Here is a 21,266-nt window from a genome sequence, read left to right on the forward strand (position 1 = left end):
TACAGAGCTGGGTTTTGAGCTACAACCCTGCTAGTGGATGGGATGCACAAGCAACACCTCAGCCACTCTAATAAAATCCTATCTGAAGGTAGCGTGAAGGAAATCATCCTGCAAACATGCCTAAAAACTGTTGCCTCTGGAGCATCTCACCATCTTCAATGCACGTTTTCAAGACATGGTTATAATACAGAGTATGACAGCAGCTTAAAAGACAGAGGAAGACTTTAAATTTACTTGGCAGTAAAAAATACAACATGAATTCTCTCCAACTGAGGAGTTGAATGCTATATTAAAAAGTATCTTCACAGGATTGGAAAACAGTGCCCTTATGCCTTTTTCTGACACACAAATGAGACAACGTATTTTGGAGTGCATTTTGGTTTTTATACTTCTTGATCTTGGTCTTCCCTGTTCTGTCATAGGGCTTTTAGGAAATGACATCTAATTCCATGATCTCATTGATGCTCTACTGGAACTGGAGGAGTTTCAAGAAAAATCGCCTCTCATATTTAGCACGTTAGCTTTTACTTCACAGTTACTTAGATTTATTCTTTGCAGAACTCTAGTTATCTTGGTTTGGTAGATCGGGAAGCACGTAAAACTTTTTAGGCAAAAAACTGCCAAAAAAAATCCCATGTTGTTTACATGGGAATATTGTATGTAAAAATTCAGAAAAGTTGTAGAGGTAGAAAGGAGCAATCAGGCTCTCTTAATGCACATCTGTCATTCTCAACCCAGGAGAACAGCCACGCATCAAGTATTTTAAGAATGCACAGACTGTTAGCAATTTATTCTTCTAAGCAACTGGATGTAGCCATCGGTACTGCTATTACATAAACCTGGAGACCTTTCTTGATTTCTGGCTCTAAAATCCAGGGTCATCCATAGCTTCACAGTAAAGATATCAGCTCTGAAAATCTGGACTGGGACTGTCTCAGTGGGAATGTAAAGGTAGTCAACTCTATCTCCAACAGACCAAGTTGCTAATTTAAAACTTACAAATTTATTTGTTGTTGGCCTATGCACAGAAAGATCTCGAGCCGCAGCATCAGCTGTCCTTCCTACATCTTCCAGGAAACGATAATCTGAAAGCAAAAAACAGAATAGAAAAAAAACGTAGTGCTAACCTACTACAAATGGTGAATTTTAAAAAGCACATGGAATATTCTTACCGCTCAGAAGGTTCAAATCGGTAAATTCATTTACAGAGATAAATGATGTTTTATCCCTGACTCCATTACAGCTCAGTGCAAGCTTATGCTTCTTTACACACGATAGACTGAAACGACACAAAAAAGAACCATTAATACGCCACGCTCAGCACAAGAAACATAACAGCTCAATTTAGATAACAGATACCTGCACGAATATTTCATGCATCGCGGACATCTGTACTTAGCTTCCTCTTCACTACACGTTTCACATCTGAAAGAAGCAGAAAACACCTCTTAGGAAAGTGGCAGCTTTGTGCCCAGCTGGCAGTGGCTTGGGAGGGCACCACCCAACAGGCAGGCACGGTGCCATCAGCTGTCACGTTTGGATAACGTTACCTGAACCTTGAAAGGAAAGAGGGAATGCACAGATAGCTTGGATTTGATAAGCTAGTGGACACAGCAACATGAGCTACGGTGAATATCTCCAAACACGTACCGGGGTCCTACCGATATTAAAATGCACCGCAGAGACGCTTTGAGGAACACCAAGCTAATGCAGGGCTGGAAGCACAGCAAGGCTGCATCACTTTATGCTTCACAGGCTGCTCTATCAGTGCCTTTCTGCATTTATATTACTCATAATGTGCAGTACTACTTTTCATCTGTCTAAAACTGGGTGCATCAGTGTCTGGGATTCACACTATGACCTGGACACCTCCTTTCCCCAGCAGGGCAGGCAACCCATGCTGACAGAGCCAGCAGAAGTGCCGGCTGGCACCTGGGCCGGCCCGCGTTGAGGGCACCCACCACAGGCACAACGGGCAAGCCCTACAAACCCCGCTACCAAACACAGCCTCGCTGTGCTCTCCTCCGCACACACAGCCTCCTGCTTTTCAACTAGGCCGGTACAAAAATGACATCTCCCCTCTTTTTTAAGAGGAGAAGGCGAGCACGACGAGTGCTGCACGCCCTGCGAAACAGAGCCTGAAGCAGCCATTACCCCGAGCTTCCTATTACTTTGTCACACCTTAAATACTCCTCCGCTGCAACCAACGCGAGCTGGCAGAGACCAAACCCGGGAGCCTCCTGGGGCTGCCTCCCTCCCTCGCTCCCTCCCAGCCCCTGCCCGCTGCCCAGCCTCCCCGCACCCTGTCGGGCAGCCGGGCCGGCCGCATGGCGCCGCACCGCCGCTCCTCCCTCCCAGGCGCGGCGGCAGGAGCGAGGATGCCCGGGGCAGGGCGGCGCCGAAGGGCTCGGACCCCGCCGGGCAGGCCCGGCCCGGAGCAGCGGCCTCGCGGTGGGGAGAGGCCGCCGCAGGACGCGGGCCGCAGCCTCCCCGCGGCGGCCCCGGAGCCCCCGGGAGGCGCCCCCCGGGCCGGGCCGCGGCCGCGAGGGGAAGCGAGGGCGCAGCCCGGGGGCTGCGAGGCCGCCCCGTCCCCGCGCCCCTACCTCTGCAGGGACATCTTCCGCCCCCCGGCCGCCCGCCCGGGGCTCCCGGGGCCGCCCTGCCCCGCCATGGCTGCGCGGCGCCGCCTCCGCACGCGGGGCCCGACGGGGCGAGCCCGGCCGAGGCCTTCCCCCGGCCGGCGGCGCCGCCTGGCGGCTCGCGGCGGCCTCTGCGGCCCTCCCGCGTGGAAATCCTCCCCGCCTCAGCAGGGACAGCAGGGCTCTGACACACAGCTGTAGTCTAGCTCAGGGCTTGCTCTAAAATTCGGGGTAACAAAGGAGACGATTGCCTCCAACCATCAGCAATTAACAGCTGAGGGAAGGTACCTTCACAACACCGTGGGACAGAGTTGGGCCAGAGCTCCTGGGAGTGCTTTGAAGAGCTCAGGTGGCTGCAGGCAAGCGGCTTCCCGAAACTCATGCTGCACAATGTAATAGTAGGCTGTCAGAAAGGATGCTTTCAACCGACCGTTTCTGGCAGCCTCCCACCTCAAGCACCACAGTACATTACTGTCGGGTAGTGGCCCGGTGCACAAAGTCTTCGTGCCGTTGGCATGGGATTTGCATTTTTGACTCAATCACAGAAATGAAGATATTTACATCTGAGCAGACTAATAATGCTTTAAGATATGTGTTTTTAAAATAGATGATTTCTGATAGAAACTAAGAGAAAACAAATACAGGCTATAAATAATTTCCAAAAGTAAGGCAATAAGATTAAAAAATACACATGAAGCAGAACATTTTCAAACATTCTTACTATACATATATATATATATATTTATCACATCAGCTCTAAAGACAAACTAAGAGCAAACGCCAAGTGATGCTGGCAAAACTAGCAATCTTGAAAATGCAAAAGCAACAGGAAGGAATTTTCTATAACCTTTATTGTCATTCAGTGATCTTACATAGTTTTTGATCAGATTTTCTCACAGGGAACAAAAACAATGCTTTAATCAAAAACATAGGATGTACATGTACTTTACCTTGTAAAAAGTAAATACTTGTGCAATATTCCATGGCATTTCCCCTTGGAAAACAAAGCACTAGCACCTAAAAAGTACCCTTCTAGAGGATTTCCATCATTGCTGAGAATGAACTATACAGTATCAAAACAAGATAGTAAAAGACAAACGGACAGTTTGGAAGCTTATTTTATTATAGCTTAAGTATGCTTTCCTGTGGATCAAGACAATTAAACCAGTTGTTTGAACACTTCCCTGCTTTGCAGTATGGTTTGGTATCATTTTCCACTTATCTGCCATCTTCCTCAGTAGACTTTGGATTGAAAATAGATACGTCGTTATAAAAGAGTTATAAAAGAGTGCTTTTCCTAATAGTAAAATTGTTTTTTGTTTGTTTTTAATAAAGATGGTTGAACATTTTAGGCTTAATTTAAGGAAACAAATGATCTAATAAAAAAAATGAAATTTCTAAATTGATGAAATGTTGATTATAATTTAACAGCAGTCTTTCAGAAGACATGCTGTAGTAATTTAACAAGTTACAAAATATATACACAATATATCATCATCTTAAGATGCCTTTGGCATTCAGAATCTAAAACTCAAAACTACTGCAGGTAGCTCTTCTAACAACAACTTTTACAATGCCTGTAAAGCTAACTGTTCTGACTATATGCATCATATACAACGTGCTGTCTTATATACCATTTCTGCAACAGTACATAAAAATATTTTAAACAAGAAATCCACATAAATAATGTTTTAATTGTAGTGAAGTATGTGACCAACGATTTAAAATAAGTACCTTGACAACAGAAACATATCCTGATGTAACCAGCACATACAGTCTGAAAGATAGAAAGGGACTCAAATAATCTCTGTTACGGCCACCAGCACCTTGTGTTATGAAGAGCACCAAGGCAACACGGACAGGAAACACATAAGAGGTAGTGTGCCATCTGTTAAGATGAATGTGTCCACAAAGGACTATAATAAAACTTAATGTTTAAGAAAAGAGGATGTATTGTACTGTGGCATAATTCACTTTTCATATATAAGCTATTGCACATTTAGGAGCATTAGCCAGTATTGCTCCTTAGTATTGTATGTCTCCAGCTTTCCTTGGGGTGGTTTTTTGCAGTGCTGTTAAACAGATTGCCAAGAACACTAGAAGTCCTGAAAAATTCCATGCTCAGATATTCAATTTCAGGAAATTATGCAAGAAAGCACCAACCAGTATTAAAAAGAGATTTAAATACTTTAGGAAAATTCTTGTAGTCTTCTCTTTCTTTCTTTTATTTATTTGAAATGCCATTTCTCCTTAGGAGGAAGTCTTTTCTTCCCAAAGTTCTTTACCCAACACTGTTCAAAATGAATCTTCAGTTTCATAGCAATTCTGCCTACAACAGGTCATTACTCTTGCACTCAATCTGTGCAGCAATTCCGTGCTGATGCAGAAAGAACCAGGACAGAACCAGGACAGAACCTTTAAAGGAAGCACACTGAACCACTTTCTATGAAGTGCTGCTGCCCTGGTTTGAGATGAGGAAGTGTGTTAACTTGAACAACTGGAAGCTGATTAGTGTCCTGAGTGTGAAAGAAGAACTGTGTCTTACGCCAGCTGCCATCTTGAATCTGCAACACACAGAAGCAGAATATTAAATTCATATCAAAGATGAGGTTCAAAACACAAATGGAAGCTGTGCTTAAGGAGTGAGGGGAGAAATGTACAGAAACATTTCTTCTCCCAGCAGTTCATAAAGAAACTGCGTAATGTAACAAATGCCATTTCTCCCACAGAAAATCACAGGCACTCATGGCGAAACTGTGACTTCTCAGCCTGCTGCAGAATACAGCTGGGGCAGATGCAGATGCAGTGCAACAGGGCTCAGGGGAGAGAGCCTGCCGCTTTGCAAGAAGCCCTGGGCTCATACAGCTTCTTAGATCTCTTGCTAAGTTCACCTTGAAAAAAAAATTGACTCATAGTCAATTAATTTAATGATAATTAGCTGTCCAAAAATAATTACCAGCTTCTTCAAAACTGAGATTGTGTGTTATATAACCTCAAGCGAACTATAATTGAAGTCTGAATTTTCATTTTGAGAGTAATCATTCCTAAAATTCCCTCGAGGACCTCCTTATTTCTGTTTCCACCTCTCTTCAGAGTCTTAGTAGATTCTTAAAATATTTGTTATTTAATGTGAACAACAAGTACAAGCTCCATATTACTGGAGTTGCTTTAGTACTTGAGTAGATGTTGTACTGAATATCAAAAGGTTGGTGTACGCATAAATATGCGGAACAACGTAAGAAATTAGCTTCAAGGCGTATAAATCTAAGTGATTGTCACAACAGCAGGAAAAAATTGTTCTCAAAGATTATTTGCTGAAAGTTAATACTGCCTAAACAGTGACTCCGTTATGGTTTTAATGATGCTAATGCTAAAAAATATTTACCATGCATTCATCCACCAGCACCTTCGGTTCGAGCAGCGTATTTGCTTTAAATACTTGACCATTCCAGCCTTTGAAGCTAACTGATGTTTTTTGGCCACCTGCCTCATTTAATTCCCACATTGGTGTGTTGAGACAGTGAACTGTGATGCTGTGGGTTGCTTCTGAGCTCAGTAAATGAAGAAAGTTCATCTGCACTTTTCCAATGCCAAATTCCAGCTAAGTTCCAAAAGAAACACACTGTTAGACTTACAGCTGGGCCATGCCAAACGGCCACCGCAACGCGAAGTGACATGCATATACTTGTGCAGTATTTACACCTAGGAGCACACACACGTTTATACATGGGGATCTGTGCCGAAGAACAGCATTTGTAGTTTTCAGAACTATTAGGTCCTGTTAGAGTGCTTACTTCAAAAAGAAACTTTCCCTGGACATTTTCAAAGCTCAAAAAGAAACATTTGCTAATGCTTACAATACTGTTGAAACATAGCTAGGCAGAAAACGCTATTTTAAAATAAGGAAACTGAGACAAAGGATTTTGTCATTCAAAACAAGATAATAGCAGCAGCAGTGCTTGAACTGCAGTTGCACCTTTCTGCTAATTAGTCGTCTTAGACCACAGGTTCTGGCTGTTGATACCTACATCCTGTTAATAGCCTGAAAATTATAAGCATACTTTGATTTTAGACAGAAAATACAGTTATACATTCCTCAACAAGAATTTCTCCAAGACTAGGTCATATTCAGGAATCTTCCAAATGTAGGAATGCATATGGAGCTTTATGTTATTTCTGATGCTCTTTGATGGCTGAAGTAGATAGGCAAAACTCCGTAAATATAAAATGTCTACTCCCAGTGGTTTAAGGACCACATGTAATGGGCAGCATGGACTAATGACATAAAGGAAACCAGTCTTTACCTAACAAGGCATTTAACAGTAGCTAGGTGTTGAAAAGTATTGATAATTTTTCTTCCTTCCCGTTGCAATGATGTCAGCATTACACAAGTAGCTGCCCTGAGTGATGAGTTACTAATGTAGCTTAGAAGCATTTCAGGCTTATTTTTATGCTATTTTTAGAAAGGTATAAAGCAAAACGAAAGAATTCCTTTAGCATGGAAGATGAGTAAATGAAGAAAGTGACAGTTACAGTAACATACATCGTCTCCAGGTATTCTGCAACTTCCTTACCAGAACATACAACGCGTCCTTCAGGAAGATGCACATAACACCCGTTCAGCCCCCACACTCCACACTCCCCTGAAATCTAACATCTTCTCATGGAGTCAACAAGCAACCGTTTGCTTGAAGTTTCAGCACAAACAGAATCTCCCAGGAAGCAATGCATACCTTTGTCACAGATGGTGGTGTTAAACACGTCTGACCACCTGCAGTGAAGTTGCAGAAAACTTCAATGGCATCAGAAGGACAGCCAATATTTGGGTCAATCCAGTATCTTCCTATTAGTATATAATCCCAGATAGAAAATGAACCCAAATTATAATTGTTACTAAACAAGAGCTGCTAAAATATTCATAATTCTTGGCAAGCATTAGATTTATTATTACCATAGCTTCAGTGGGGAATAGATAGAAAGGGAACATGAAAGTCTTTCCACTACCATAATTCTATTAATAATGAATGCTGAGCAAAATTATCATAGCCATTCAGTTCTGATTACATATGCAATAACTTCTGAATACGGTTACAGTTTCAAAAACGTCCTCTCTACAGCTAAGTAGTGGGAATAAATGGCATTTGCAGTCTGCTCTTTATGTATGAAAACTTAACTTTTTCCTTGGCTTTATACCCAGAATATATTCAGAAATCTAAATTCTTTTCCTCTCACAGCAACTCGAAGATCTTGTCTTTTTCCACTCTCTTTCTCCCACCAGGCACTTTGTATGACATGTGCTAGTGACAGTAACAAGGAGAATTTACTGTTGTGAACCCATGGAATTTGGTTCACAAAAAGAAATAGGACACATGTAAATTAGAGTAGGATTTAGCTTCCCTGAATTTATGGTTAGAAAATAGGTGAGCCTGGGCCATCCAGTTTGTGTGTGTGTAATCCTGTGAAGTGAAGAACTGTGTCAGTGACCTCTGTGGCCCTAAAGGAAATCTTTTTAGTTCACAGTTCTAATAAGTGTTAGGCTCATCTTGAAAAACTGATTTGTCCTTACCTATGCTAAGGAACAGGGATTTCCCTGTGGTCTCTAATTTCATTTCCCATTTCCTCTTTAGTTAATGCTAACACTTGATAATAAGGATGTTTACAGGTATTTATTTTATTAACCACTCAGAATGAGAATTATGTCACAGAATTGACATTACACATTAAATAATTATTTTTGATTTGAATTATCGATTCAACATCTTCTAAGATATCAACAGCTATCAGTGTATCTGACAGTGGTAGTCTATTGTATACAATTTTCTCATTAGTAATCTAGAACCTGATCCACACAAAACTCATTCCAAATTGGCTCTAAATATTCAGAAAACTTTTGATCACAAAATGAGATTCATTTTCAAAATTTTTGTACGCTTTTGCTTTTATATATAATCTCTATCAGATATCTATATAATACTAGTTAGCTACATACTTCAATCTCTAAAATCCAGAAATTGTATCATAAATAAAGATAAAATAAAGATAACCGACAAACTGCAACAAAATCTAACAAAAAATCTACACATCCAAATCTGGATATAGAACATATCGTTTGGCAGGAATGCATTTCAAAGCCTAGTTATGTTCAAGCTTTGATGAAAGTGGACACTTACCATCTGACACTTTACGTTCACAGCTAAGCAAATCCCTGCAGATGCGTGCTGGGTTATCTCGTGTGCCAAGGGGGTTCTTGATGCTGTGCAGTAAATTGCTAAGGTAGTGCAGCGTTTTGTATATCTCTGTACTGTGATCTAGTAAAGTTACTTCAGTATTCTGGTATCTCTGCCAGGGGCCATTAGCAAATGTGTTACCACAGAGAAGTATCACAACAGCAGTATATGCAGTAAACATCAAGTGGCCATTGAAAAGCCAGACAGAAGCAAAATATTTATAATATATGCCATCAGCCATACAAAACAGGGTAAGAATAACATATTCCAATAAACACGTTAGTGCATTTTATTAAAATTACCAGAGCAGTGAAGTTACAGGCAGTGGAAGATCATGCAAATACAACAACAACACGTTGACAGAAATATGAATATGGGAGAAAAAGAAAAAAATAAAAGTATATGCATCAGTTTTAGATTTTGAGTAGTGAAATCTACTCTTAGACTTATCCTACAAAATAAATGCAAATATATTTGACTTTACACATGAAAGGAGGGTTTGTTGTTTTTTTTTTTTCTTTTTTTTTTTTTTCAATGAGACCACATACTTGCACAAAATTAAGTATGTGTGCCAGTATTTTTTTGGATCAGGGCCTAAATGTTGCTATGATCTCTAGCTGAACAGTTATGGTCCGCTATGTGTGATATTTGATACATTTCCATCACTGCTAATTGTGATAAAAAGATAGAAATGCTGTTTTTCCTTAATTCTGTTTAAATTGTATCCTATGTATCTCAACATGTTTAATTATATTCTACAGTAATTGCTTGTAATCATTGATTTGTTTTAAATTGTTTTTCTAAAGAAGCCCTGATATTTCCTCAAATAGTCTCTTTATAATTGCATATGTAAATGTTAAAGTAAATACATTGAAATTCATTACCTCCATCTGCAGTGCAGCATTTGACTCAATCAAAGCTCGAACAGCAGCATTGATATCCACAAGTTTCTGAAAAATTAAAAAAAGATAATTCAGAACATAAAAAATGAATAGAAATATTCTAAACTACAGGTAAGTAAATTTATCAGTATTCTTGCAGAAGCATACAGATGATCATAATTTTGTCATTTTCAGAAAATAATTCATTGTAAAAACTTACTTTTAAAATAGTATCTTCGTTCTCTACAGTTTGTGTGATGTACATAGCAGACACCAGATTTATTTATTTTTAAAGAATTAAGAAACCCATACAAACAACCAGGTCTTGCAGTTGGTTCTGGTTCTCAGATTATATATACCACTGCAGATTTAAAACACTTCAAATATTGAGTTTGTCTTGACCGGCACAATCCCTTAACAGACTAACTGATACAGGAAGAACAGCAGGGCCAGAAATAACACAAACTTTTCTGTTGCTGTCTTTCTGTGTGTTCAAATACGAAACAGCAGAAAAACCTTTTAGAGTATGATGGAGTTAACCCATATTAAAAATATGAGCGTGCCCATGAACATTGCCTGTTAAGGACTCAACAGTGTGGTAGAACAAAGCCAACAGTGAAACATGGCAGGTCCAAAACCTGTATTACTGTAGCAATGGAAATTGTAGAAAAATGTATTTGCATTTCACTTACAGTGACAGAATAAGCAATGCATTTGAAGACAATCCTGTATTTTCACCTTCAACAGAGGATACAATATGTAGTTCGGGTAGTTACAGTACTTACTCTTGGTCCTGGTGGTCCAGGTGGTCCCTGGAAAATGGGAGAAATCACAGATTAGGTGCTTCACATGTTTATTTTTTAAATGTTTGATGCAATCACACTACAATAATACAGGCATTTTTAATACACTTACAGGTGGCCCTGGCTGGCCCTGAGGTCCCTGAGGTCCCTGAAAGAAATTGAAATAAAATGCAGTGGTTATAGATGAACATTTCTACTTTTATATTTATATATAAAATAAATATATATATATTTAATCACAAAATGCCACAATACATACAGAAAAGTGAAAATGTTTGTGATAGAGGTCTCGATAAAACTGTAGATTATTAGTTATTATTCTTAAAGTACCACACTCTGTTAATGTGAGATTGTACCTGTGAGAATTTCTGGGTTGGCTGTTTACCAAAACTTATTTATTCAATTACCTGTGGTATACAAGTTATACAAGCTATTAACATACAATGTGGCAGCATTACGCGCATATTGCTGATACAAGTACTACAGTGGATGAACGATCATAAATGCATTGTAAAAAAATTTATAGATTGTTGTAAAAAACTGACTGATCTGTTTGACTCCACAGATATCTACTAGGCATTTATTAGCTCCATTTATTAGCAGTGCCACTTTTCAGCCAGAACATGTTAGGCTCATTTTTAATTTTTAACAATGTTATTGCAGGCTTCCTTCATATTAATGAAGTTACACCCATGCTCCTGATCTTAAGAGACATTTTTTTAGTATGCAGGATGTTACAGTGGGGAGGAGAAGAGAAGGAACAGCTGCTTTTCCCTAGTTTATAGTGCCTACAATGCGCAGTCTTATATCTGAGTTTTAGTCTTGCCTCAGGGTTGGATGAAATGTAAATAAACTCCCTGTCTGATTTAGCCTTTCTCTGAGCAACTGTTCACACTGAGATACAATGATTATGAATATCTGTAAATATTCAGTAATACTTTTGTCTCTGTTAGATTCTCTTCTTCAGTCTCTATATGCTTAAATCCTCTAGGAGCTGCTGTAACATAAACAATAGCAAGAACAATGACAAGGGAAAGAATAAGTGGCAGCGGCTTAATACAAAAAAGAAGGAATGAAAGACACAGACCAGATCTGCATTATGTATTAGTAAAACCATTTAACATAACTGAGTTTATTTAAGCAAAACACTCTTTAGCTAGTACTTATTGTACCAATTATTTAAGCACAATGAGCTGTTCCAGCAAAAACAGTCTTATACCAACATGGTTATGCTAGTGCTAAGTCTCTGTAAAAAGAGAAATAATCTTATTTGACATGGTAATTAATGCTGGCGAATATTGTGAAGCTAATTTAGTCAAAGAGGTATCAAGTTGTAAATCACTTCATATAGCAATAAGAAGTATTCCTGCTGTGAGATTTCACAGCAAGATCTGTGCGAGTGTCACTGCAAGCTACAACTGCTGAACTCGGGCAGTGCTTCAACCTGCCACCAGCTGAGGCAGCTGGTTCAGCTGGAAACGACTAGATGGACAAAAACAGATTCAATCTTACATTGATTTATGTATATTTAAATAAAGAAGACTTCAAAGTACATAGGAGCAATTTATTTAAGTCACTGAGGCTCCGGATCTATCAATATTAAGACAATACCAGCTGCGTTTTTTATTATTCCTATACATACTCATAAAATAGAGCATATGGTAGCCACCTGGGAATAAATCTGACAGGGGATTATGATGACCTCCACAACTGCACGAGGTTAAGTGCGCCTGCACATCACCTGCCCTGGCCATGCCAGAGGGGCTCAGGTGCTGGAGAGTGAAGGCTGTGAAAAGTGCGGGCCACCATGTAATTCCTAGCACCAGATCTGTGCCAACAAGGCTATGATAAGGGACCACAAATGACTTCGAGGCTGAGACCCATGTTTTGTGCAAGCTCTCCGGGAGAACTGAAACTGAAGCTATTTCTGGGAGTTTAGAGATACGGCCTTCTGACAGTTCAGATGACATTGATGGCATAAGCACTAGTCGACTAAAAGTCAACTTTCAAAATAAATATGGTCAGGATGCATCAGTTGCATTTCATACAACTGTAACTGTATAAGGGACTTTAAATCGTTTTGTTGGTAAATTTGTACTGGTATTTAATTAAGGCATCAATGATTAGTATTGAAAAATGGAAATCAGAGGATAAGTCATTTTAGAATATGCAGTAATACAGAAAACCTGGTAGATTCTGTGGCAAGTACCTAGATTTCCCTTTTTACTCTGATTTTGATTACTGTCCAGCTTGAAATTTTCTTTAAAATCCCATTACTACTACATAGGGGTAAAATATTATTACTGTTATTCATTATTTCAAAACTGATGAGAGATGAGTTTGCAGGGATGACATCCACTTGACTGATTTGTTGTAGACCCTTGGGTGATACAAATTAACTGGGTTTCAGAGCTACACTGTTGAATACCAGTGGAGAAAGCTGACCTCCACATTTAATGAACCACATCGACAAACTCGGGGGCTGTGAGACTGCTGCAGCATACCTTCAGTCCCACGTGGATGCGTTACTGAACTCTATGATCATACTTGGGGAAGTATGTTTAATATAAAATGAAAGAGAAAGTGTGAAAAAGAAACTTGATGGAAGAATCTGACAGTGTGAGGACATATTTGTTTATCTTGGTTCAGGACTTGATTATGCAAACACCGAGTCAAGCAGGGCACAAAGTCTTCAGCAGTTTGTCCCTAAGTAACCACTGCTCTGATGAATAGATGCCTTTGTTCTCTGGGTGTTGAGATTTAGAAATTCCAGTGGATTTTTCAGATGACTGAATACTTCATCTAATAATCTATATTCTTGGCATATGCCACAATTTTAAGACTTCCAACATCTTGAGACTGGAACAGCTGAAAATTATAGTGGTTTTTGAGACAGAACTGAATACTTCAAAAATCAAAAAGCACACTGTTCCAATGAATTTAAGGTATTTTGCGAAAGATGAATGTGATTTGTCTTGATTTACTGTCATCTTGCCAATAAAATCCATGTGGAAAAAAGGTAAATAGTGAATGCTATTTTTTAACTGTAGTAAACTTCTTTGGAGGGATATTAGATTTCTTAAATGCATTAAAACTTCAAAGGTCTATATCAATTACTTTTACAAGCCTTTAAAATGTAACAAAACTGCTTGAGTGTGTTGAAAATCCTGTAGAGATGTTATAAATGTTCTCTGTGTTTGTTATAGAGCAACAGAATAAGGTTAAGTTACACTTTCCATGGATTAAGCTAATTGCAGAATGTTTCATTGGAATGTGCAGGATTACCTTTACAAAACCACTTAATTTATCCTTTGATCATACTAGAATTTAAGTGGGAAGGTTCCAGTATAACTCCAGTATACTGAGTATAATTCTAGTTCATAATAACAAAAGCAGACAATAGAAATGTTAGTTTTAGTGTGCTCTTTAATTCTTTAATCACCCAATTTGATTGCTAGTACAGAAGTTCAAAGGCCAAAACTCTAATCTTTTTCTAATACCATAAGGCCCTGATTTTATATGCAATGATACACATGCTTAACTTCGAAAACATGAGCAGTCCCAGGGACTTCCATATTTTCCATAACTTTTGAAATTTTCCAAGAAACAAAGTAAAATAATGATTTTAAATCAATAAAAATGATTTTAAAGAGGAAAAAAATGCCATCCCAAGTAATTAAGCTTTCCCTGATCACTTCTGTCACTTTGATGTTATTTCACTGTGTCTTGGAATGGGTAAATCTTAGCAGCATCCTGCAGTACAATACTCTGATATACCATTACAGTGTAGCAGCAGCTATTACTTACTGTAAACCTAAGATAAAAGATCATAATAGAAAATTACAGATTATGCTTTATCATCTTGTGCGTGTATATATACATATAATAATAATAATTATTATTATTATTTTACTTTGAGGATAGTCAAGCACTGTAACACTTGCCCAGAAAGATTATCTAATCTCCGTTCCTGGAGGTTTTCAAGATGCTAAGCAATGTGGTTTTATCTCAAAGCTGATTAAACAGGAGGCTGGACATGAAATACCTCAAGATCCATAACAACCTGGATTATCTTATGATTCTATATTATCATCCACTATGTATTATTAATGACATGCAATGAAATAAAAAATCCCAGGTAAATGAAAACACTTTCAGAGATGTCAGAATTCTGAAACAATATTCTAAAAAGCATTCCATGATTATCTAAATGTTTCAATCAAAGCGATATGAATATTAGGAATTCGAAAATATTTTTGATTTTTTTTTTCAAAAAACTCTCAATCTGACTATCAATTTTTCTCCAGAAATAGCCTACAGAAGCTGAACTTTGGTTCACCACTGACCTAAACAAGGAGGCATGATTTTACATTCCATGTTTTTCAGGGGATAAGAGAACATTCCTTTCCAGTAATGAACTGATATCCCTGACAGACTAAAAACTGTAACTAAACTTGGACTCTTAAAGAAAAGTAAAAATCTTTGTGAGTCTAGGAAGAATACCAACACAATTTAAGATGCAAATCCAATCTCAGAATACACAGTTGGATGGAAATCATTTTCTCATCTTTGTTTGTGAAAATAGTTGGAAATATATCCTTTTCTTGGCTAGATATTGAAAACTTCTTGGCGAGATATTGTAAACTAATGCCACTGTGTACAGTTTAAAATTAAAATTTTAAAATTTAATTATTTAATTTAAAAATTAATTTAGAAATTAAAATTTAAAACTTATTTTTTAAATTTAATTTAAAAATTAAAATTATTTTGAAAGCAGTCTTAGGAGACGAATTAATGATTTAGGAAATCATCTCTTTTTCTCTTTTCTTTTTTTAATGTCAGCTTTTAGTTCTATGCTGTCATAGAAATTCTTATGAACAAAAGATGAGAAAAACACAGTTGAGATGTTTAATAGTAGTACGAATTAAGAGCTTAGTTTTCCTCTTACTCTGAGATGGGAATTGCCTCAAGACCCTTAAAATCAATGAGGAAAGGTCCTTGAGACATGTACACCAAGCTTCATTCTAATCCTTAATTCTTTAATTTTGAATTTTTATGATTTATTTTTCAAAGCTTTTATAAGGCAATTAGGTTGGAATTGTACACAGGTGGATGCTTAAACCAAAATACAGTAAGATGAGAAACCAAATGATTTAAAGTGAGGTGGGATAAAAGGCAGGGTGAGAGCAACAGGAACAAGATCGCATTGGCCAGCTACCGGAAAGGGAAGTAATTATAAATCTATCATATAAAGTAACGTCATAGATATCAGCTAACATTGTATTCATATTTGCTGTAAATATAATAAATTGGCACAGTCATCATTAATTGGAGGCCTTACTAGCTCTATCAAATTTTAAGTAAAATCAAACATTTAGTAATATACAAAAATGAATGTACAAGTCTTACTGAAAACAGAGAGTGAAACTTCATTACCCGTCAGTACTGCCTACTGCTACCATAGTCAGCATATGTTGCATAGACACCCACCTTCATCTCCAGGTTTTTCCTGAACTTCTCCTCTACAGGAGATGATGTAGACGTCATGAACACGGCACTGTACGCACATTGTGCCGTGAGGTACTGGAGCATTGACAATGAATGTGACAAAGGATTTTGCTTTTAGAACTGAACTGTAACAGATCCGGAGTATGTGACTGCTACACGATCAGGGCCCTATTGCCCGACAGCATACACTTGTCAGGCATGCCTGTGCCTGTGTGAACCAACTCGTACAAGAAAAGGTCCAACTTTGAACTCAGGGTCCCAGCCTTCTTGGCCAGCACTCTGCAGGAGCACAACCAGGAGGTTTGGCATTCAGAGCACGCAGAAACACATTCAGTGTAACACACGAATACTTTTTACACAGCCAAGAGGACAAAAGCACAAAAGTTGTTTCAACTTACCATTTCACCCCTTGTGCCCTTTTCACCTCTTGGTCCCTGTAAGACAGAGAAGTTGTTAAGCCAGCATGCTCTCTAGGCTTCTAGGACTGAAATAAGCAAATTAACGTGTGGGAGAGGTATACTGCTCCCATGAAAAGTCCAAACTCATCTGTGGAAATATTTACAGCTCTGGGGCTTTAATTTTTCTGCATTATTAGAAAAATAAATCACTTGAAAACATCTTGTAATTCCTATATTTGGAAAGTTGATTGTTTCCTTCAGGTTGTAGATATGTTTTTTCCTCAGTAATTTTAACTGTCAGCATTCTCCCTGTCAATCAGCTGTACTCTCTTCAATTTGATCTACTGTAAAAGGAGATAAGTGTTTCACTATTGAAGAGCTGAGAGCCAAACATGGCACTCTGTCACTGAAGAAAGCTATCAGTCATATATCTGCTTTATTAGCCTATTAGTTCTCCTCTCACAGTATACACTGGTTTTCTGTCTCCATGGCATTTTTTTGCTAGTTTTCCACTTACACTGTGTTTCTGAAGCCAGTAGCAATCTTCCAGTTCTCTGGAAGAATGTTGTATCTTGATGGCAGCATTTCATATCACATATAAATAATCTTCAACTTTTAATGCTTTCTGAATGATAATGGCAAACTATTACATTCAATATGAGGTCTATTAAAACCTTTATACTGGTATACATAACTGTAAAGTTTTCCTCCTAAATGGCAATGAAAAGAATGCAACAAGACTTAAAATGCTTTTTCCCAGCAGGTGGAAAGGATAGTCTAATTATAGGAGGAACATTTTCCTTCCCCTTTCTTTTTCACTTTTAAATATTCATATTTATTATTTTTATTATGGATTCCTGTTATTTTGATGATTATTATTTCAAATTTTTCAACATTCTCATTCCCTCTAAGTTTTGTTGATCAGGCAGAGGAACTTGGGTGGTATAAAAAAAGCTTCTATATGTACCTTACATGGGTGGGACAGGCACTCTGGACATAGCAGATAGAGCCAGCAGGTGCTCCTGCAGAATGCTGCTCTGCCTCTAGCACAGGGAATGCGACGAGGGATGGAAACAGGGATGAGGGCAGAGCTGTCCCACTGCAGAGAACCTAGGGAGCTCTATGGGTCATCAGAAAGGCCAAGAATTTTTTTTTTCTAGAACCATTGCAGACTTAAGGCTGAATATGAATATCCAGGTGACAATTAGGGTGCTAGTTTACACCTTGATTTGTCTACTGCTCCTGTAGAGATGTCCTCTGTATAATGTACTTTGATAGAATGCCATTACAATGATTTTTTTCCATCATCTTGTTTGTATCAGATGCTGAAATCACATATATTAGCTTGGCAGCATGGTAATATTACAAAGACAGTCCTACCACTTGACAAATGGCAAAATACGTCTAGTTGTAAAACAGATTATTAAAAATAAAGGTAGGTGAAATAACCAAACTATCCAAAAGATAAGGGAAACTTACAGGCCTGCCAGTTGGGCCCGTAATGCCTTCTTGACCAACAGGACCAATATATCCCTGTAAAAAAGCAAAGTGATTTATTAGTCCACCATGTTTTCAAAATGAAGAAAATCCGTATGACATGTCCTGGTTTCAAGTTGCTCAGCATTGGCAAATATCCCAAATATCATGGAAATATTATCTTTCTGAATACTGAACATACATTGCTACATAATCAACAAGGTAGTTATTTTAATAATTAGTAATAGTTATGTTTGGAAAGCCCATACGCATTCTTTTATATGAGAGGTGATGCACTAAAAATAGTGGAAACTTAAGTACTCTGACTACCAAAAACAAGTATTCATTGAGCTACAGTCAGTATTATCTTGAACCATATTACTGCCCGCAAGTGCTCTTGTAAGGCTGCCAGTAAATACTGCTAAAATGTTACTTTACCGTTCTGTTTCACTCAGAGCAAACTGTTCATTTCCACTGTTTATCTTGTATAGGAATGTTTAGAAAAAGAAAACAGCTATTAGAACAGGCCACTAAAGCCTTTGCTCTGCATCTGGTTAACTGAACCGAGTAACTTCTGTGATGTCAATGGCAGCAGTGAGAGAAGAGCATTTTGCAGTAAGATTTCCCATGCTGCAAACTTCCTCCCTTTCCTGCTTTTCACTTGATGCTGTAAGCTGGATGCACGCTCCCAAATATGATAAAATTCTTCCACATTTTTGGAGAGTAAGAAAGTAGAATGTCATGAAGAAGGTGTTATGAAGAACGAGCTAACGCAGACTTGTAGCCACATAGATAAAAAGGAAATATATTTAAAAGGCTACCTATTAATTCACAGTGCTTTTGAGCACTACCCTGTCTTCTGTGGGTAAAGTTTGACCCCTTTTTTTGTTTCACTGCTGGACAGTCATACAGTCAGCATTATTGCCAGTAAGAAGAAAGAGAGCATTAAAACCCCCTCAGACAATGAAATGACAGTGATCAAGAGACTTGTAGATAAAATTATTGCTAAGAGAGTATAATTGTCAGCTGAGTGTGTTTTTTTTCCTTTAAGACTGAGAGCCCAGTTCTGCTTGTGTATCTGTATGCACACTGTAACCAGACTAGTGTGGAAGAATAGGCAAAGGGCTCCTAGTGCAGGCACAGCCAGAGAGAAAGGCTTGGCTAGAGGGCTCCAGCCTTTCCAGTAGGAAAAAGAGGATTCCCTAAATTAAAAATTTGTGCCACCTGCAAGCTATCCTGATAAGCACTTTCATGGAGTGAAATACTTACAATTTGCCCTGTTGGACCTTTTGGGCCCAGAATTCCAACTAAGCCAATGTCCCCTGCAGGACCCTGAAAATACAAAGAAATTTAGTCAAACGTGAACATTAGTTATCAACTTGTATTAATCTCTTGTAAACAAGGGAAGTAAGATAATTTCTAAGAGCAGTAACAGTGAAAATACCAAGCTCACTGACCCAGACCATTCATCCTTGAAAGTGGAGTACACAGCTCTGCCTAAAACATCCCAACAAGTGCAGATACATTCTGAACAAATTATTGTTAAAGCTGATTAAATCTACGCTTTCCTAATATTTTCACTCTGTAAATACTTTCAGTCTGTAAATCTTAATCTTAAGATCTAACAGAAAAGAATAAACACATACTTTTGGACCTGGGAATCCTTGAAAACCCATCAAACCTTGATCTCCATCTTCTCCCTGTAATAGAGGCAGGCATCCTCACTTATTTCACGTTGGTAACTCTTGGAGTAGTTGTTTTGCATCAAATGCTGTAATTACGTACAGTCTGTCCTTTCAGACCAGCATCTCCTGCTGGTCCTTGATCACCTTGTGATCCTGGATGGCCTCTTTTACCTCGTTTTCCTGGATGACCAAGAAGCCCTTTCTCACCCTATGAAAAGGAAGATAATACATCCTTTATTATAATTGTGAAAGTTATAAATATTAGTTTCTGGTCAGAAATGTGGAACATGCTTTCTGTCTGTTTTAAGAAATAAATATACTCTATTCATTTCATTTCCATAATTATTTCTTACACTAAAATGAAAATATGACCTGACTGTTCCTTGATTTGATAACAAACAAAAAAAAAACATACATTTCAGGCCATTTCCAGTATGGTACCTCCCCATGAAAATGCTAAAGTACACAAAATGAAATACAGAATAGGCAAGTTAGAATCAAATTAAAAAAGCAATCCCCTGAGCACAGCACAGTATAGCTGCAGAACTCCTTGTTGTTAGATTAAAAGTTCATGTCATTTCACATGGAAACTAGGCAAGTTCATGCTAGGGAAATCCTCTCAGGACCATCAAACACACAGAAACCATGTCTAGCTCAGGAGATTACCAATCTGCAAGTAATTAGGGACTATTCACCTTCCATGACTGTTTTGCACGTACGCTATTTCTTTGGTGTTTCCTTTTAGCTCTAACAAAGACAGACTTTTGGTCTGACTCAGTACATCTGCTCTTAACATTTATTTTGCACAGCCTAGTATCCCTTTTCCCTCACTTCACCTATTCCCTGCCTTTTTGAGATTGCAATATTTTCTGAGCAGGAGCTACGTTCCTACAGTTCATTGCGTAGACAAAGGCATATAACCCAGACTGAGAGCACTGGCAATAAACACTACAAATAGTGAATAGAGTTTATACTAAAATATCTTCATGAAAAGAGAACAAAGATAGACAGTATTTCCCTCTCCAGTTTTCAATTAACTTGAGGTTTTAAAAACTGCTTACCGATAAAACCACACAGAGCAGTGCATATCATCATTTGAAATGAAAAATCCTACACCAAATGGTGGAAATTATCAGTAATGTTTCCATTCTTTGCTTCTTTTATCATTGAAATAAGTAGTTAATATTATCAGTAGAAGCTGAGTAGGGCAGCAAAATCTGCAGTTTCACCCTTCAAATACATTTTGATATCAACTACTTGTACAATTAACAGTAGCATGGTGGTTCCACAATCACTGCATGCAGCATGAAGACTGGGCAATATCAGTAATACTTCTCTTAAACAACAAGAACCTATATGCCTACCTTTAGTCCGGGTGCTCCCATGGGCCCTGGCATGCCTGGCAATCCCTTGGGACCTCGAGCTCCAGGATAACCTGCCAGACCCGCTAAGCCTGGGTTTCCCTTATTACCCTTAATGAATAAAAAGTGATTGATTACAAGCAGAAAAGCCAAACATATATTTTCATTGTATGCGAAAACAGGCATGTAACATACAATCAACTAAAGCTGCTTAATATTTTTCTGTATACATGACACATTGGAGTACATCAAAACATATGAAAAGAATGATCGGCAGTATTTCATCTG

At 38.4% G+C, this 21,266-nt stretch overlaps 2 protein-coding genes across 5 annotated transcripts in view; both read right to left on the reverse strand.

Annotated features, from left to right (window-relative positions):
- Window positions 1-2,758, reverse strand: part of ZNHIT6 (zinc finger HIT-type containing 6) — a 34,593-nt gene extending 31,835 nt beyond the window's left edge. Inside the window, exons 1-4 of the mRNA XM_080603011.1 lie at window positions 2,604-2,758; window positions 1,360-1,425; window positions 1,173-1,279; window positions 1,000-1,085 (exon numbers count right to left, since the gene is read on the reverse strand). Of these exons, the coding sequence (XP_080459137.1) occupies window positions 1,000-1,085; window positions 1,173-1,279; window positions 1,360-1,425; window positions 2,604-2,671 (327 nt within the window). The 5' untranslated portion in view covers window positions 2,672-2,758. The remainder of the gene's footprint in view (window positions 1-999; window positions 1,086-1,172; window positions 1,280-1,359; window positions 1,426-2,603) is intronic.
- Window positions 2,759-3,472: 714 nt separating this feature from the next.
- Window positions 3,473-21,266, reverse strand: part of COL24A1 (collagen type XXIV alpha 1 chain) — a 134,834-nt gene continuing 117,040 nt past the window's right edge. For 2 of the 4 annotated variants that reach the window (XM_080602971.1, XM_080602970.1), the window contains exons 48-60: window positions 20,982-21,089; window positions 19,718-19,825; window positions 19,579-19,632; window positions 19,202-19,264; window positions 17,936-17,989; window positions 16,457-16,492; window positions 10,663-10,698; window positions 10,533-10,559; window positions 9,751-9,816; window positions 8,810-8,978; window positions 7,373-7,482; window positions 6,025-6,240; window positions 3,473-5,203 (exon numbers count right to left, since the gene is read on the reverse strand). In XM_080602971.1, coding sequence (XP_080459097.1) covers window positions 5,057-5,203; window positions 6,025-6,240; window positions 7,373-7,482; window positions 8,810-8,978; window positions 9,751-9,816; window positions 10,533-10,559; window positions 10,663-10,698; window positions 16,457-16,492; window positions 17,936-17,989; window positions 19,202-19,264; window positions 19,579-19,632; window positions 19,718-19,825; window positions 20,982-21,089 — 1,194 coding nt within the window. In that variant the 3' untranslated portion in view covers window positions 3,473-5,056. The other 2 variants (XR_013954444.1, XM_080602972.1) reach the window with 2 other exon arrangements.

This window comes from Anser brachyrhynchus (assembly GCF_964034855.1).
Source record: "Anser brachyrhynchus genome assembly, chromosome: 8".
NCBI classification, from domain to species: Eukaryota; Metazoa; Chordata; class Aves; order Anseriformes; family Anatidae; genus Anser; species Anser brachyrhynchus.